Below are 19,101 nucleotides of genomic sequence, written 5' to 3'. Positions count from 1 at the left end.
CTGCGCAGGATGCTGAGTGCAGTCCCCGAATGCTCTGGCATCCTCTAGACCAATAAAGACCCATTTCCTAACCAGAGCGAAGCACATGGCAGAGTAGCATGCCCGCATGTGCAAATGCAATAGAAAATGGTTTTCGGGTTGTTTTGGGGTTTCATTCATTTACCATGGAAACCAGTCTGACCAAAACAGATAACCGCACGACGTTACTTACTGTCAGAGGACCATGTCGTCCAAACTCTGTGAGCACACGATTCCATTTTGTAAGAAGAAATTGGAAGTATTCTGGAGAATTGTGGAAAATGTGTTGTCGGCATATTGCGCACAACAGAAAGAAAAAAAAAACGGAGCACATTAATGACAGCAACCCTGTAATTACAATGTCAGCGATACACAGTAGTTGAACCACGGAAACTAGAAAATCCCCCCTCTCTTCCTGTGTGTCTGCAGCTAATAGAGGGTTTGTTTTTTCATGTAATAACAATCTGTAAATCTCCCATGATTCAGGATGAAATAGTCATTATCTTTTTAATTTCATCGCACCATATGGTTTCTAATTTAACTCGCAGGAAATTGTGGCTGGTGTCTTCTCTTTTTGTAAGTAACTAGGGTAATACTAGTGACGTTCCTTCTCCATCTGATTTATGGTCAGTCGTACCAAGTAATGGACAGAGATTAGAAGTGGTGGAGAGGAGAGCGCAGGCTGGGTGGAAGACTGGGAATGTGTTGCACACTAGGAATGGAAGTAAAAGAAGTAGACAGCAAACACTGAGATTCAAGGACGTGAAGAAGGAGGGTGTGAGCAGAAACGATCATCAGAACAGGTGAAGGTGGAGGAGTCTGACCTGCTGTGGTAACTCCTGACGGGAAATGCTGAAAGATAAAGAAGAAGTAATCTTTTTCAAACCCACAGGATGGTATTCTGGTGGGTGCTGTTGGGGCTTATGACTGGAATGGAGCTGTGCTAAAGGAAACACGCCAGGGAAAGGTTGTCCCTCCCAAGTCTTCTTATGCCCAAGAATTCCCAGAAGAACTCAAGAACCACGGTGCTTACTTGGGTAAGTGTCAGCAACTAGGGGCTCATTGACTGACCTTTTAGCTTTAAGCTTAAGTCCACTCCAGACACTCACCAGGTTGATTTCTCGCCACCAGTGGATCACAAAGGTGGCTCAGATAGGTTGTGAGATACTAACAAACAAAAAACTATTTAGATAACCGCTCAAATAAGTGTGGTATTTGATACTTGGAATAGAGTTTAGTGATGACATTCCGCATCTGTTTCGTGACACACTTTGATGTGTTGCGATGGGTGGGTGCGTCAAGGTCAAATACTATTCTTCTTTTATCATTTAAGCCAACTTGCCAAGTCTGCTCCCAGCCTGGAACATTTCCTTTTTTCCAGTTATACTTTCTTTCCCTCTCATTATTTCCATTTAACTCTGCTATCAGCAAGTTATCGGTACTTCTCCCGATTGGTTAAAATGTTTGCTGTTGGCCTTGGCCTTTTATGACACTTCAGTTCATTGACTGTGAATCGTATAGTCATGTGCAGTTTTGCCCCCTCCGGACCTCAGCATCAAGCCCTATCTCCCTCACCCTCACAGACCTCTGCTTTAACCATCAGCGGCTTGTCCCAGAGCTGATCCTCCAGTGGAATCTGTTTAAGACGCAGTCGAAACCTGAGCTAGAGGGATAGCTGTGCTCAGGGAAAAGGGTGTATGGTGATGAAAGACGAATGTGGAAAAGAATATCAGGATAATGTGGATGTTTTTATGTGTGTCATCAAAACAAGAGAAGATTAATATTTCACTTTATGATAGTGACTGAAATGTTAGACTGTTTTTTACGAGGTCAAGCACTTGAGTAAAGTGTAATACTAGGCTTTAAATTAACAGTTAGTAAAGCCAGGTAGTAGCAAGGAAGTTAGTGTTGCTGCCTCAAAAACACGTATTTTTCTCTCTGCGCTTGTGTGGGTTTTCACGAGTACACACTCTCACAGATGAATCATTCTGGTGTTAATGTTTGTAATGACTGTTTTGTTCTTTCATTCAAAATAATGCGTGTCATTTAAACAGGTTACACTGTGACATCGGTGGTGTCGTCCCGAAATGGCCGTCTGCTGGTGGCTGGAGCGCCACGCTTTAACCACACTGGCAAAGTCATCATCTTTACTTTGAAGAATTCTGGAAATCTCACCATACTACATTCCCTCAAAGGCCATCAGGTAGATGGTTTACTCAAGCTTGTACACAGTGGGTGAAGATGTCTTCAGTTGGTGGTGCCTGTTGATGATAGTCTGAATCCTGCAGCCATTAAATGAGTATCCTTTTACAGTACTGTCCTTTCTTCCTTAAAGTCTAAGCGTCTTCCTTGGGAGCCATTGAGTTTTTTTATAGCTTACTTTAGTAGCGTCCCCCAGTTTACATGCATAGATCTCCATAATCCCAAACACCTTTTGGTCATCAATCACTACAGCAGTGATTTTCAACCTCTTTCAAGCCACAGCACACTCAGCACAAGACTTAAGGAACCTGGGCCAAAGTCCACTTGTGCTTAGTTAAAAGTCCTGTAGAAAATGCTGTTTAATTGGTGAAAATATTTAGCTACTGACACTCAGTGATTTTGCTGTGCTATTTGCAGATACAAATTGCAGAAAATGTAATTGTTTTAAAATGTCTCCAGAAAGGGCTGGGCAATATGGCATCATGATTTGTTTATTTATTTTAAAACACTAGCTGGATTTTATCACAATCTCTCGTCGCATTTTGGAGCGCATTTAGTCTTTAGCTGACTTTAAAACATGAAGCAAACTGACAGTGAACAAGTATCAATGGTGACTGTATGTGGCCACGTGAGAGGCGCGTCAGGTTTGAAAACAACTCAAAGTTGCATAGCGCACTGAGAGTTATGGACAAGCCCTCACTTAACATGAGAAAATGACTTGTTTGTTTTAGATCATTTTGTTGGGATTTGTATGCTAATACATTCAGTCTGTGTATTCATTTACTCTTCCTTGCTGTCAGATCCACTGAAAGATGTGCACAGCATGATCGTCTCAGATTAAAGAACCTCACTGTCTAAGTCCCAGTTTAGCAGGACTCATCCATTGAAGAGCATTTGGAAGCTCATGCTGCACTGAGCCTTGGCAGGATGTCTGAGTCTGCAAGTCTCAGCAGCAGCTTACATTGTCCACAGCAACAGTCCATTCAGAGCAACAGATGTTTTTTACATGAAAGTTTTTGATCTTTCAACTCATGAAAAGGAAAAAAAAAATTACATGCAGATGTTCCTAATCTGAAAACCAATAGATGATGTTCCATTCAGTGACGGATCCAAGATTCTCCCTCTGCCAGTGCTTCTATAATCTTGCATTTTAAACAGTCCCACATTCCCTCAGTATTTTTAAGACTAAACGTCAGTCAATGTGAAATTATGCATTTTTTTCTGGTTTCTCAAACTCCAACTGGGTCTAGTCTCACTGAATTCATGTCCAAATCTAGGTCAACATTTCAATATTCTTTACACTAATAATGAGGAGTATCCAGTTTATGGAATGTAGTCATTACAACGTAACATGACATCGTTCATGCGCTCAGATTATCCTCTTGTTTAGAATTTTCTAGTCTTTTTCTTACTTTAGTTTGTTGCTGTTCATGTCCTGCAAATGCCGTGGTATTCGACCAGAATAGTTGGGGCAGGTTTCTGCTGCCACGCTATTGTTTACACTTCACCACATGATTTTTTTTTTTTTTTGTCTGTACTTGCTTGTTTCACTTCGTCCTTGTTATTTTGCTTCTGTGTCAATTTCAGATTGGCTCCTACTACGGCAGTGAGATCGCACCCCTGGATATCGATGGAGACGGAGTGACTGATAACCTTCTGGTTGCAGCGCCGATGTTCTTCAGCGGGGGCTTAGAGAAGGGGAAAGTTTACATCTACAGAGTCACGGAGCTGGTGGGTAGAACCACAGCAACGTTACACAAATACACATTTAGGCCGCGTACTACAACAGTATTAATCACGTTTTGTCTAGCCAGCGTGCTCAGCACCTGTTCAAACTCCAGACATAGACTCTTCTTTCCAAAATAAGCCTGCGGACACAAACAGAACCAGACTGTCACATTCCAGTTCCACAGTTAACACTGGTGACACGCTGCAGAAAGACATGCGGCATATGGCCTCCTCCAGATCAGGTTTGGAGATCAAGCACTGTGGTGCCGGCCTGTGGACTTTTGTTTGTGAAAATACATTTTTACCCCTTTCTAAGCCCATTTCCAGCAAATCATCTGGAGCCGTCCTGAATTCCACAGTCTTCCAGGTCTGTCTCGATCATTGGATTGATAAAAGTTCTCAGCTTTATTGAAGCTGAGGAACAGTCGTAGCGTTACGTCTTTCAATGACTGAGCTCTCCAAACCACATCTTAAGAGTGAAAGTTTAAAATAGGAGCTCTTTCTATAAAAATGTTTCTGTCATCAGCCATTAAGGACATATGTGTACCAGAGGCTTCACAATGGGGTGGATTCATCGGTTGAACTCCAAAGCAAGATTGTCATGCAAACAAAGCAACTAGCTTTGTTTATCAGCTCCGGAAATGATGCCTGCTTAACATAGTATGGCAGTAAAATGAAGGGCTGTTTGAGTGATCCTTCACTCTTGTAAAGGCAAATCAACTATTTTTGCTGCTTTTTCTATATCCTAGATCCTTTTTTTTACATGCAAAATAAGCATAAATCTATTGCAACATATTACAAACAGCATACAGAAATGAGGAAAAGGTTTTGTAAACTAAAGTATAATTATAATAGTGAGATTATTATAAAGGTTGCAGCAGAGAAGAAAGCTTGAGAAGAAATTCTCAAGGGCGCCATAGAAGCTGAAATCAGGAAAATATGATGTAATGTTTTGAAAGGAAATCATGGCTGTAAAATAAATAAATATTCTTAACATGATTACAAATGATTCAAGATGATGCAATGCTGAACAAAAAAGAAAATGGCGGAATTCATGATTTAAAAAATTTTTTTTAAACTTTCTGTGTTGTGTGCCGAAAGGCAATTTAAACTTGAAGTCATATGCATGTCACTCAGAACAGAAGCACAGATCGGCTGAAATAAACAGATTAAATGTATGTAAACTGTTTCACCTTATTAAGATCATTTTCGTTTTATATGCAAGAAAACTAAAGTCCCGGGAAGTTACGTAGCTGTTGAAGTGGTTGCTTCTTTCTTCCAGCCCAATAAATCCAGCAGCTGTTTCCATTCATTTGCCTGCTTACTTTATCAAACTCAGTCCCTCTGTGAGAGCGAAACACTGCCCTGACCTCTCGGAGATGCTACAGACTGATCCTACAATGAACAAGTAGTTATCTATCCTCCACGCCAAGATCAACTAAAAGCGACACCAGTTTAACTCGCTCTCACATCCACAGCCAAATGCAATATTGTAAATCCTGGTAGCAGGTCAAAACTAATAAGAATCACATTGATGATGATGTGCTCCTGAACTGACTCCTGGACTCTGACTGTGACCCTTAAAAGCTGCGGCACACACCACATGTTTGTGATTTAAATGCCTCGGAGCATATTTTCCAACTAACTTCCCGCACCTCGGGTGGCAAGAAATCTTCCTTCACTTTACTTTAAAAAGACAGTTCTCATGTTTGCCTGTCAGCTGGAGTGATGACATCAATGCTTATGGAAATTATTTCCAGCTTTTTCCACGTGACATTTACACTTCCAATCTCCAAGCACTGCTCATATAGAGACACAAGTTTATTCTGTTTGTTTCCCTCTTCTAGAATCGTTTCATCCTTGAAGGTTCATTGGAGATCCACAACGGCGGGCAGAACGCTCGCTTCGGTTCGTCTCTGGCTCCTGTTCCTGACCTAAATGGTGACAGCTTCAATGACCTGGTGGTGGGAGCGCCCCTAGAGGACGAACACAAGGGAGCCATTTATGTTTTCTTCAGTCAACACAACAGGATTCTGCGCAAATACAAGCAGGTGAAGTTTATGAGCCAAATGGAATTCATTGAAAAGTCAATTACTACGTCTTTTTTTAGGCTTTTTTTAATATAGCAAATAGTCAACAGCACTTATCTGAGGAAAACCATCTAAATTTCTGCCTGACTTGACCAGAGAAACATGGAAAAATGAGCTCATTTTTACACATTGTGGTCACATGATTTTAATTCCGTTGCTGCTTTATGAGTCACCTCTTCTTCTTTGTTATGCATGTTCTTCAGTGCAAAGCGGATATTAAATGAATTATTACATTTTCAGATCTATTCCAAAGCTAAAACTGTCTGTCAAAAGTGTTTTAAAGTCATGTAGCATGTAGGCTTAAGTCAAGTTGCTGGCATGAATCCCAGTGAGTCCATCCTTCCATCGCTAGTCTCTGTAGATGAAAGTGTCTGTCGAGTGACTGGTGATCGTAATTTTATTTCAGAGGATTGCAGCAGCAGATTTAGCACCTGGCTTACAGTATTTTGGCCGCAGCATCCACGGCATGATGGACATGAATAACGACGGTCTGGTGGACTTGGCTGTGGGTTCTCTCGGTGCTGCTGTTCTTCTGTGGTGGGTGCTCGATTTTCCGTTTTATTTTTTGTTCATGAAACAGCCCCCTGTGTATCCGGGAAGTGAATTCCATCTTCACAATATCTATTCCCAGGTCTCAGAGTGTCATCCGCATATACACCAGCGTCAGGTTCGAGCCCAGCAAAGTCAACATCTTTGTGAAAGACTGTCAGAGAGGTGGCAAAGACGTGACCTGCATGTCAGCTATCGTGTGTTTCAACATCACCGCCAGGACTGCCATCTCTGCCACACAGGAAATTGGTAAGTCAGCGAAAATAATCCTCTGATCTGGCAAGTCTCAACGTGGGTTTCCTGTTTAAAAAAAGAACAATTTCAACCACAATAATCTATCTTTAGTTTATATTCAGAGAACCATTTTAGCTTTGCAACAATTGACATTGTTTAGATATTTCACTTATTGAGTCTTTTCGTGTTAAATTGAGTCACTTAAATATGATTAAGCACAGAGTTATTGCAATTCATCAAGTCGTAAAATCGTTCACAACTGAAAGGAAACACAGTTCACATGAGGACAGCATTAACGATGAATGTCTGGTTGAAAAATGTTTAACTGGATAGCTGTAATTATGACTAGTTTTGCTACTCATTTCTCGGAAAACATAATTATTGCACTTGAATATGTCTGAATATTTTTCTTACATTAAAAATAAAACACACATCCTCATTGTGGAGCTTTTGGACAAAAACTGTGATCCATTTTTCCACATAGTGACCTCTATCAAACAGTGCTGCACCTATTTATTCACTCTAATATGGAATTTGGAAATGGATTGAAATAGTTATGTGGTATTCTAAAGGTATGCACATGATCCATGATGCAAAGTTTTACATGCATAGCTTTAACCAATGCTTTTTAAATGACTCCATCATGGGGCAATCAGATCTTTTTTTTTCATCCCTATGACAAAGGCGTGCCACGGCCGCATGGTGTAAATATGGTGCTAAATGGATCTCTAAACCATCAGCCGCAGTAGTGAAGGAAAGGTATTTCAAAAGTATTTTCAGTGTTACAGTGAACTACAAACACAGTAGCAAATCAGATGGTAAAATATTAGTTTGAAATGTTCCCATCTATCTAGCTGACTGAAATACTGCCTGAATCTCAGGCGATGACTTACTTGCCCGCAGCCATAACAGATTTCTGACTTGGGAAACATTTCCAGACACATCATCAAAACCAATTCATTATGTCGTTTGTTTCAACATATTGGCTGGAAGACACAATTGTTAGCGAAAACTCTTTAGCCGTGACATTCAGTAAAGCAGAATCAGTTGTGATGTCGGAAGCCTTCAAGTTTGATTAATAACCAAGTCGAGCCCTGCAGGATTTCTATGAATATTGATGCACAGTGGGGGTTTTTCCCCATCAGAAAGAGACTCATCTGTCGTTGCTGCTTTGAATCTGCAACATGAGCAGGTTTATCTGAACAACTCTGATGAGTTTTCAGACCATCGGTTGCTTTTGAGCTGAGGCCTGGTGCTAGCAGCTCGTACGTGACATCTCCTCCTGTCAGACAGATATTTGGCTGTCAGAAGCCCACCTGCTCTCTCCCAGAGCTTTGTTTTGAGAGATAAGATGGCAGCTTCAGTTTCAGAGAGGCAAGCATGTTCCTGGTTAACCTCTTGAGCCCTCACAGCTTTATCACATCATGCCCTCGAGACGAGCGGAAGATATCTTGTCCTCCAAGTCTCAATACAGAGGAGCACATTGATTTGATTTTCTTATTGCTGTGTCTTGCTGGTGATGAACAGCAGATGTGCCCAAACCTCAGCTCACTGTTGAGCAGTTTGCTTATCGAGATAGAACTGATCTGCACTAAAGCATTTAGCTATAACACCTGGCATATTGTGTTGTTGCATTTAAACTATGGCAGGGACTTGACAATTAATTCATCACCATTAATCATATTTTAATATTCGACACTGGAAAGGTTACCCTTAGTAAAAACTGGTATGCTTGAACAAGTATTTTATATTCTATACTAGCTTGCTCGAAAGTATACAAATGTTATACTTCTTCAGACTAAACTAGAATATTTTTAGTTAACCAATGTATACTTTCAATTTTCATTAAGTAACCAGATGTATATTACTAGTGTACTAGCTGTATACTTCTCATCCATATTTCAATTATTCAATGGATATTTAAAGTTCACATTATTTATCGGTGAAAACAAATAAAAATACACAAAACAAAACAAATGAAAATATACATTTACAACAGTATATAGCACAGTTTATGATAATGTATTTTCACAAAAAGGAGCCGGGGACCAAAACCTTTAGTACTTGGAACCACTTTCGTTCCATTGTGAAAGCTAAGCCAAAACAAAAGGGTGAATGAATCGGATGGAGTTTGATTCATTCACTAGAAACTCTCAACAAACACGTAGTTACTGAAATTCTATGTTGGTTTTCTTAAATTGAATCTACAGACACATCATAAAAACTTCATCAGATCCAGTGATGAACAAGTAGTAAGGTCAGTCTTTCAGATTTTTACAACACTCGTGTAGGTCATTTTATTCAGCAGTGCAAATCTGTGACATATTTCTGTACGATCTCCTGTTTGTTCCCATCCTAATACACACAAACTTGTTGTGGTTTTAGACGGCAATATTCAACTTCAGTTTTAGAAATTAAAACAAATGTATTTAGTGATTATTTGCTCACATTCAAGTGGTGAAAACTTTTGTCTCCACTGTACAGTAATTGGAAGAAAAGAGATTTAGGTGCCGTGGTGCTCCACTGAAAAGCCAACTCCTGTGTGGCTTGTGAGTGAGTTAAAGAGGATGCCAGAGGGTTTAGGTTCTGCTAGTGCTTGGTCACACATTTATTATGTGCTAAACTAAATGATGGACCACAATGATGTCATGGTAATTTGTGGGTACTTACCAAATCAAGAAGCGAAGTAGTGGCTCGCGGAAATCTCAAGAAATTACTTTCACCAATTGCATTCACGAGTGTAACGGCTCACTTTTCTCTCATGACTCCATCAGGGATCAAATACAACGTCTCCATTTTGGAACGACGCTTCAATCCTCGTGCGGCACTGGATAACCCGAGTGACATGCAGGTTCACAACGCCACTCTTCTTCCTGGAGAGGAGACTTGTAGGCACATCTACTTTCATGTTATGGTAAGATCTGTTCACTTTAGGGGTGGGATTCGATTAAAAAAATAATCTAATTAATTGAAAATATTTGTAGTAGTAGTGTAAGAGTAGTGGAAACCCTGGCCATTGTGTAGTGAAAAAACATCCCTGAACAAAAGCAAACAGATGCTTTTCTTTGCTTTTGTTCAGGGGTTCCTCCATGTTTGTTGTTGTTGTTCTCATCCTAGCTGCCACGTGTCTTGTGCATCAGTGTGATCAGTGGACCAGGAACTCATGCACTTCCCTGTTGTCTGGAGAGCAAACTGTTCAATTAAATTAAATTAAATTAAAACGATTAAATGTGATTTAAATATTTTAACATGTTAATTAAGATGAAAATTAATCGCAATTAACTCATAAATAAAAATAGAGAAAGATTAAACGGGAACTATTGCGGGACATTTTGGTGTCGTATCCCTCTAAAATGCCACCATAAACTAATGGATAACACGAAAAAGTAACCGGGTCAAAAACAAAATTGATTTAAAAACAATACCAGGGCAATGTAAGTGCGACAAAAAGCTCATTTAATTGGTTTAAGTAATAAGGCCCAATTCCAACTTGCTGTGACATGTTCCGTAATATATCTATTTTTGTTATTTATTACAGTATTTGTTTATGCATATTTTCCACTTCATAGACTCATGTTCAACCAATCACAAGATATGTTACATGTATTTGCTCAGCCTCAACCTGCATGAGCTTGAGGTTGTGGTTTCAAAATGCTAACATATTATCTAGAATGGCATTAAAAATATATATATACACATTTGCGAATGTTTGTTCTCAGGAGACGTCAGACTACGCACGGCCCATTGTGTTTGCTGTCCAGGTGGGTCTGCAGGAGTCTGAAAATGCACCGGTTCTGGATGACATCTGGCCAACATTAGTCAAAACTGAGGTTCGACATCAAGATCATTTAAACTTTAAGAAGCATGTTGACAGCACTTTAATTCCTTTGGTCGTTCATTAGCTGCCCTTTTGGAATGGCTGTGACGAGGACGACCGTTGTATTCCTGACTTGGCACTGCAGAGTACCACTGACCTGATGACTCGAAGGTAGCAACGAAAAGCAGTTTTGTAATAAAACAAAATGTCCTTGGTGTATATGATCTCCCTCGTGTGTGTAAGCAGGCAAACCAATGACGGTGTCTTTTGTCTGTCTTCCTCCCAGTCAGTTCTGCTCTCAGCCTGTACAAGCTAGCAGTGCATTCTGCAGCCACGTCAGTCATGTAGCAGCAGAGAGGGCGCTACGGGTTTTGGAGGGCAGCAGAAGTAAGGTGGTGGTGGATGTACGTTTGGAGAATAAAGGAGAAAATGCTTACGATGCCCAGCTCAACATCTCCTATTCACCGAATCTTCACTTCTCAAGTCTCATATTGAAGGTCAGTCATGCAGGCTCTTACTCTGGTATAGAAAGAAGTGAGACGTGAACTCATGTGGGTCTTTATTCAGGGGGTCTCTGACGTGAAGATCGAGTGTTACATCGAGGACAAGCTGAGGAACGAGAAGATTTGCAATGTCAGTGCTCCATTCATGAAGGCCAGAGCCCAGGTAAGATCTGAAAAGGTCTTCTTGTATTTAGGGGGGGAAAATGAAAGACACTATGGGAATATTTTCATCTGAAAAGTTGTGTTTTGCAAGATTTGGGGTCACACAAATGACTGATTTTTATACGCTCCAGTATTTCTGGTCTCTTTTTGTCGTATTTTCAAGTCATTCCGTTGCCAGATCCTTGATGTAATCTTGCTTTGTTATCCATTTGAGAACATTTTTAATATAGCACACATCTGCCTTGAGTCATTGAGTCACCAATGAAAGTGTTTGTGTCAAAGTGGCTCAAATTGATGTGGAATGTTGGAATTCCATGTGAGTAAAGCAGTCACCAGACAGTCCAGTCAGGTTGGTGGTGGTCCTCTCAGGTTGTGGTGCTCTGAGTGTGTGGGAAAGTGCAGACAATAAACGGAGAGATAGCTGGGGCGGCGATCTAAAACCCAAGAGATGTTTTACTGGAACACACAGCCGTGTGGTGCTAGAACCTTTCCTGAGGACACAAAGTGAGCGACTATCCTGAATATTTTTACAGACATCCACACACTTGCAAGGAAAAATAAAAAACAACGGCGGTGGAGATTGACATCTGGTTGAGATTCTGTGTGTAAGAGGACACACGGTCAGTGGAACAAAAACTTGTGCTGAAACATAAAACCTTTAGTGCAAAGTCTTAAGAATTCCTGGGAAATGAGCCATAATAACATATGCAGGTCTCGCCGACATCACTCACGCAGTTACCTTGTGCTAACTCTCATTCATGCCTGGAAGAAGACTGCGAGGATGGTCCTTTCTCTCCGACTGAGTGTCGGGTCATTTTAGTTTCATCAGAGCAGCTGTCAACCAGAATCATCCCAAGTGGCAACACACTCATCCGCTGCTCTGACACAGCTGTCTTGTCCCTTTGAGTCTGATGAACCAGGTGACTCCAAATGAAAAGTCTCTCATCTGTTCCTGATTCTCACTTTGCTGACTCAGAACCTTTTTCACTTGCTTGTAATGTCAGAGATATTTATGGGATGCTCTAGTGGCTGGGGCCTTTAAAAGTCTTTTTTTTCTTCCCCAGGAGGGTGATGTTTGAATTATTTTTGAGGGGGATGACACTGATCGTACGCTGCCTCATGCAATTAAAAGGAATTAAACCCAAAGCAGATGAGGGTTTCTCTCCTTTTGAAGTCAAGCAAAATAAAATGTCCGGTGCTGCGCTAGTGCTGACTGAAGGTCTGGAGATAAAGAATGATGTCACTGAGCTGAAGAAGAAAACATTACTCAGCACGGAGCAACACATGTGTCCATTATGTATGTAGTCCTTTTATGTTTGCACTGTTAATACAGGCCAGGAAACATAGTCCTGTTTTCATTTAAACTACGTTAAAAGCTAGCATTGGTTTGGGATGCCTGGATCTGATGTTATTGTAGCGTGTCCTGATTTCAACCCAAGCATACTACGGCAGTCGGCAGAGTCACTGAATATTGAGTGGGAGAGTTAGAGAAACTGTTCTGGAGTTGGTGAAAGCTCCCGATAGGATGCAAGTCCGGTGTATACCCAAAATCTCAAGGCCACGGTGAATTTAAAATACATTTTTATATTTACAATTTCCTTAAACATCATCCCTTCATTCATCTTCAGCCATTAGAGGCGAGAGGCTGGGGACATCCTGAACAGGTCGCTGACCTATCACGTGGCACACAACCGTACACACACATGTTTGGATCTATGACCATCCAAAACAAATGGTTAAACTTAACCATTTGCTTTTCCAAGAATTAGTCACCACAAGGAGAGTTATTCAAGTATATACACAAACAGTCATGTTTATATGTATTGTGGGTACATTTTATTGTCTTTCATGCTTTCCCCAGCCTCTCACCCTAAACCCAGCCATCCAAAACAAAAGGCTAACCTTAACCAGGACTCTGAACCAAACTAAAATTCAATTATAATGACCCAGTTATTTTGAAGTTTCAATCCTCAAATGGAGGCTTAACCTCGTGGGGACCTGCAAAATGTCCCCACAAATGCATAGCGCCCCCAAAAGTAGGTGTGTTGCCAAGAATTTGTCCCCACAAGTATAGCTATACAGGAAACACACACACCTACAGACAATTCAAAGCACTCTGTTTGCCAGTGCCCAGAGTAAACTGTGGGATCATGGGGAGAACATGCAAACTCCACACAGAAAGCACTGAGGTTGACTCAAGCTGGAAGTGTATCTGCAACCATCAAGCCGACCAAGCAACCCCACTGTGCACCACATCTGATTCATGTCGCTGCTTTGCACAATAGGACCTTCAGAAGTGTCCTCTGTCTGTGGTGGTTTGAGTGGGAGTGATACTATTTTTGATGAAGGGCAAAATAATAGATGAATTGATAAGCGGCACGGTGGCAATGTCATCAGGAAAGGAGGAAGCCGCTTCGTGCTCTGCCTGTATTTCCATGTTCAACTATTTTGGCATGCCGTCATCTCATCCAGCCACAGACCATCATGACTTCCAAACCCACTGCCTGCATGTATGCAAATATTTGAGCTCCTTCTCTACTCTTGTTTCAGCTGCCTTGACCTCAGACAGATCTGCTCAGTTTTCCGGCAAAACAGTAAGAGTGAGAGCAGAAAGGACTTTTAAACAAAAACGTGCAAAAGACAGATTATGACCGGGAGTCTAGGAAAGTAGGTCGCAGTGGCATCACAACGTGTGCTGTATCTGAAGTCGGTTCACAAGGGTTGACCGGCTGTGGAGGAGGGTGATGCATTCCACTCTGGACACGTTCGTAAACATGTCTTCTCATCTTCTGATTTCATAGCAGTTTTGTTCTGTTCTTAGAGCTGTGGCCTCCATTGCATCCCTCTCGTACTTACAGAGATATTTTTGTAGTATTTTTCTCAATTTACTATACATTTAACAGCAACAAACAGGAGCAGATTGAGGAGAACGTCGCTCCATCTCTGCCCCTTTTTCCATGATTTTCCTTTACCCAACAGGATATCTACCATCTAACTTTGTGTTATTTTTTAGATCTTGTAGACATTTTTTAAATACGATGAAGATTGTGTGGGAGAGTGCAAGTGTTTGAAGTTACAGTTCAGTCCTTTTTAATGTCCAGTGACTTTTGGAAGCTTGAGGAGCATGTATCTTAACTCTCACTCATTGATCGACATGATCCGCCTCTTCTGTGGTTCTGTAGATTTGGACCATATCTTCTTGGTCCAGGAAATCTGGGTCATGTGCCTAAAATTTCAGGAACTTCTCATTGCCACCAGGGCAAATGATGGCTTCAAATAAAACACATTTCTCCACATATTTCTTATCTATGCAGGTTTCGTTTCGTCTGGAGTTTGAATTCAGCCGCACAGTGGTCATGGATTCTGTTCGAATCCTTCTGGAGGCCAGCAGGTCTGGACAAAAATCTTTCTCTTTTGCAACTGCACTCATGGTCCATTTTTGCTTTGCACAAACTTGAGTTGGACACATGCACCATTTCAGTTTTATCCTGTTTAAAACAGTGAATCAGATGTGAGAAGAATATAATCCAAGTATGACATGTCTCAAAATGCTTTTTTTCTGTGAGTGGCCGTATGTACCCTCAATACTCATTGTTGCGTCCCAGTAGGCTCACTAGCTTCCAGTAACACCATATGACAGCGGGTAGAACCTAAGGACTTGCTATTAATTGAGAATTGCATGGAGAAAAAAAGAAAAGAAAATGTATTGGACATTTGAAAGAAATTTTTGCCCCTACAACGTTAAGCCTGATTTTGGAGGATTAAACCCCCAAAATATCTAGGTTATTATAACTGGGTTTAGGTTTAGATAAGAGTCTTAGTTGAGTTTGTTTTGGATGGTTGGGTTCAGGGTGAGAGGCTGGGGAAAGGGCTATGTTGATGAAAGTCCCCACAAAAATAGCAGTTTATGTCTGTGTGCATACATGTGTGTTCTTAGTAACCTTCAAAACTGGAGTTTCAGAATGCAAAACTGCCGACTGTCTCCACAGCGATGGGGAGGAAGTGAGCACGGCTGATAACGTCAACGACCTTTATTACTTGCTGAAGTACGAGGCGGACCTCCTCTTCACCAGGTTTGTTTAGTTATCAGACTGGATAGATTCATTTGGCGGCTGGGGAATACATTTCAGTACTTACTGATGTTGCTTTTATCCTTCTTGTCTTGCTTCTGTTGTATTCTTTTGCAGTTTTGGAAGGGTTTTTTTTTCTTTGTAAACATGACAATGTTTACATAAAAATATGTTTGCTTCACATATATGTGATATAATATGTTTTTATACCCTATTCTTTCATGTAGGAATTCCGATCCATCCCGATATGATATAAAATCTGAGCTGTCGCTGGAGGAGCCGGGGATCATCGGCCCACCTTTTAATTTCACTTTCCAAGTGAGAACCACCACTTTATTCTGCTTATTACACACCATTGAGATCTGAAATGTGATCCTTATTCGTTCTAGATCCAGAATCTTGGCTATTTCCCAGTCAGGGATCTCCAGCTGAACATTGAGATCCCAGAGATGACTAAAAATGGGAACCAACTGTTTCAGATATCGGAGTTTCACATTGACCAGGTGATTGAGAAGTAGTTACTGATGGTACAGTCTTGTGTTCAGATCATCCAATAATCTATGTTAATCTATGTTAATTCAGATGACTTGATAGGTGTAAATATCTTTTTGTTTTGCTCTTGTTTGTCTGCATGTTAGGATAAAGGGTATTTAAGAGTACAATAATATTGCCTAATCTTTGTGCAGGGAGTAAACTTCATGTCTGTGCTCAACTGTGGTCTTAAACTATGCTTGAAAATACAATGTGTTAAGCTCCTAAAAAAACGATTGAAGATAAAACATTTATTAAGCAGAGTGTTTAGTATTCTGTTCTTGCATTATGATAAGTCTAAGTCTACTTCACCAGGTATTGTTAAACAAGTTCTCTGGTTAACATCTAAGAAACAAGTTCTTTCATAAATGTTATATTTAATATGACTCACATTGAAGTTGGTGGGCTGGAAATACACAATGTGTAAGACTGAAGATTGACTCAATCTAGTAGTAAATTCCAGATTTCCTGACAAGATGAGGCATGGAGTTTGTGTTTGACAAAACCTGTGCTTATACAAGCAACATAAAAACCTCTAAACTGTACTTAAACTGAAAATAAGATTGAAAATCTGTTTTTCAGGCTTGTTAGAAATATCTAAAATCGCAGCATATAGGTCAAGGTGACAATCTGGTCAGCATTAATTCACACAGCAGATGGTTTTGGTTCCTACAGCTAGAAGATATTTTGAACCGAAGTGTGTGACAAGGTGTGAATTGTCCTTGTGTGTGCAACATGTTCACATTGTTTCCCTCTTGCAGAGAGATGGAACAACGTGTTTGCCACCGCAGCATGTGGCTCAAAGTCGAGCATCACCAGAGGACCTGTCACGCTTCTCACGCTTGGTAAACTACAACCAGCCACACTGTTTTCAACACTGTTCCGTCATGAGCTTGACCGTGTCTTTCTGTTCACAGAACCGCTCCAACACACTGACCCTGCCTTTGCAATGCACAGTGAACGTGGCTTCCTACCGAGAAATCTCAGTCAGGATCACAGGAACTCTGCGGATAAACACGTTACACGCAGTAAGTATAGAAGAGTTTGAGATGAGTTTGACTGGAATATAAGATCAACGTTTAACAGATTAATAACCGACATGGAAGTCAGCAATAATCAGACGCTGAATGAAATCAATTAACAAAGTTGATAAATTGAAATGCCGACAGTTCGACATAAGTCAACTCTCTCGGTGTCCGTCTGCTGTTGACAGTTTTATCTCCGTTCAGCTGTGTGATGTGTTTGTTTTTCATGTGTTCTCCAGCTGAAGTTTAAAATCCTGGAAGTGGTGACCAGCGCGTCAGTGGAGCTGCCAGCCTCCAGCCACATGTTCCTACACGAACAGAGGCCCGTCCGACATGTGAGTCAACAAACAATAATGGTGTCAACCCGCGCTCCACGCCAGACTTCTGCCAGGACCCGGTTCTTTTATAATTTCCAGATGAGGATGCACGCCTCATGTGACCAGAGTCTGGACTGAGACTGTCAGATTATTTTGATTTACACAGTTTGTTAGGTTGCTTGTTTCTTTGTTCTTTTTATTCCTTCGTCTTCTTTGTTGGTTCAAAAAAAAAGAACTCTCCAACATCAGATATTATTATGAGACTGCTTAATGGTGTCTCTGTCCCGATGACGCGTGGTCAGAATGTGTTTTCACATGACCTACATCTACTCCATCATCCGGGTCGTGTGTTTTCTCTCCCTGTGAAGTAGATTCAGCAGCGTATCTTGGCAACAGCCCCTCTCGATGTTATTCTAATTTCCTTGCCAACAAAAGTCTCCCTGGTTGAGCTACACAGCCGTGATAAAAGACGCAGTTGTTTTCAAAAGGGATGATGGTGCTCAGGGACCGAAAGGACCTGCAGCTCAACGTGCAGCAGGTTTATCTGGCGTGGAGAGAGCTCTGCCTCCCTCTACTGGACAGCATGAGCATGCAGCCATTTTTCGTCTTTTATGTCCAGGGGTAGAACCAGCACCCATTGACAGTGACCTCTGGATAAAGCTCATGTATTTTTAAGACTTGTTATACCTTTGTTTTCTCTTAATTCCTTAGATAATACTGGAGATCAGGAAAGAAGGTGATTACAGAATTCCTACCTGGATTATTCTTGGGAGCACGCTGGGAGGGCTTCTACTTTTAGCACTTCTTAGTCTGGCCCTGTGGAAGGTGAGTCACCCATTCTCACTATTGTTGACCGTGGTAAGAGCAAGGCAGTGTCTGACTCATACTCATGGCTTGACACTGACTTTCCCTTTTTAAATGTTTCAAAAGACAGACCACTTATTCATGTATCCCCTACCATCACAGCTTGGCTTCTTCCAGCGACAGAAACGGCGAGACGAAGGCGAGCAGGAGCCGAACGGAAAAGTGGCAGAAGAGCGGTAACGCAGGCTGAGGGCCCCCAGCAGACCACTTCTCCACAGGGGACCCCACTCTCAGGGACTAACCCACCTCCCCTTTCCTTCTCCACGAAAACCATAAGACGGTTCAGGCCTGGTGGCTGAAGAAGGCTTGTTCGGTGCACTAAATCGGTCGGCCCACTGTGGACCCCGGACCCCAGAGACTTGGCACTGACATCCTCATTTCTCACCCCTGCACTGTTGGAGCCTCTGCGCTCTGCATGTTGTCCTCTACACATCAAAGAACTCCTCTGATGTTCTTGGTCCGATCTGCTCGGCGAGCTTCAGGGACTCGCTCTCCCATTTTTGATTGTATATTTATTTAACTTTCACGGCTTTAACCTCAAGGGCCGCTGCTGCCCCACAATCCATTAAAAGCAATGTATAAATATTTTATTGTATATTGAATTCAGAGATTCTACTTGGCTAGTAACTTGGCAGAATAATTTATGACGACAAACCCAAACACCATATATAATGTTCTCCTCCCTCATTTTACCCCTTTTTATACGCGCATGTCCATTTTGGTAAACCATTTGGATTAGTGTTAGATGTTTGATGCACTTTTATTTTGTAATTTTGTAACTTAAATTTGTAAATAAGTGCCTTTTTATAGCCATTAAAATGTATTAGTTTTTAGTACTATACAGCAGCTGGAAGGAAAAAGGTTGCTGCAAATTTGTAAAGAGTCATTGTGCCTTTCCAGGTGTTCACAATGAATGTGCGACTGTTTGCTCTGATGAGGTGTGAGAGATGTAAAACACCTGAAAATAAAACATTCTAGAGTTTTTCCTGGA

The 19,101-nt window shown here is 41.2% G+C and overlaps 1 protein-coding gene across 1 annotated transcript in view; it reads left to right on the top strand.

The window, feature by feature from the left end:
* itga11a (integrin, alpha 11a) overlaps nucleotides 1-19,089 on the top strand; it is a 38,981-nt gene extending 19,892 nt beyond the window's left edge. The window contains exons 11-30 of the mRNA XM_053864743.1: nucleotides 911-1,055; nucleotides 2,073-2,221; nucleotides 3,808-3,951; nucleotides 5,796-5,999; nucleotides 6,445-6,575; nucleotides 6,670-6,836; nucleotides 9,596-9,735; nucleotides 10,541-10,651; nucleotides 10,724-10,809; nucleotides 10,925-11,135; nucleotides 11,206-11,304; nucleotides 14,618-14,694; nucleotides 15,293-15,376; nucleotides 15,601-15,691; nucleotides 15,763-15,876; nucleotides 16,666-16,749; nucleotides 16,822-16,932; nucleotides 17,169-17,264; nucleotides 17,958-18,071; nucleotides 18,213-19,089. Of these exons, the coding sequence (XP_053720718.1) occupies nucleotides 911-1,055; nucleotides 2,073-2,221; nucleotides 3,808-3,951; nucleotides 5,796-5,999; nucleotides 6,445-6,575; nucleotides 6,670-6,836; nucleotides 9,596-9,735; nucleotides 10,541-10,651; nucleotides 10,724-10,809; nucleotides 10,925-11,135; nucleotides 11,206-11,304; nucleotides 14,618-14,694; nucleotides 15,293-15,376; nucleotides 15,601-15,691; nucleotides 15,763-15,876; nucleotides 16,666-16,749; nucleotides 16,822-16,932; nucleotides 17,169-17,264; nucleotides 17,958-18,071; nucleotides 18,213-18,290 (2,436 nt within the window). The 3' untranslated portion in view covers nucleotides 18,291-19,089. The remainder of the gene's footprint in view (nucleotides 1-910; nucleotides 1,056-2,072; nucleotides 2,222-3,807; nucleotides 3,952-5,795; nucleotides 6,000-6,444; nucleotides 6,576-6,669; nucleotides 6,837-9,595; nucleotides 9,736-10,540; nucleotides 10,652-10,723; nucleotides 10,810-10,924; nucleotides 11,136-11,205; nucleotides 11,305-14,617; nucleotides 14,695-15,292; nucleotides 15,377-15,600; nucleotides 15,692-15,762; nucleotides 15,877-16,665; nucleotides 16,750-16,821; nucleotides 16,933-17,168; nucleotides 17,265-17,957; nucleotides 18,072-18,212) is intronic.
* Nucleotides 19,090-19,101: the final 12 nt, after the last annotated feature.

This window comes from Synchiropus splendidus, chromosome 5 (assembly GCF_027744825.2).
Source record: "Synchiropus splendidus isolate RoL2022-P1 chromosome 5, RoL_Sspl_1.0, whole genome shotgun sequence".
Lineage (NCBI taxonomy): Eukaryota > Metazoa > Chordata > Actinopteri > Syngnathiformes > Callionymidae > Synchiropus > Synchiropus splendidus.
Note: the sequence above shows the minus strand (reverse complement) of the source record. Positions and strands in the feature narration are given on the sequence as shown.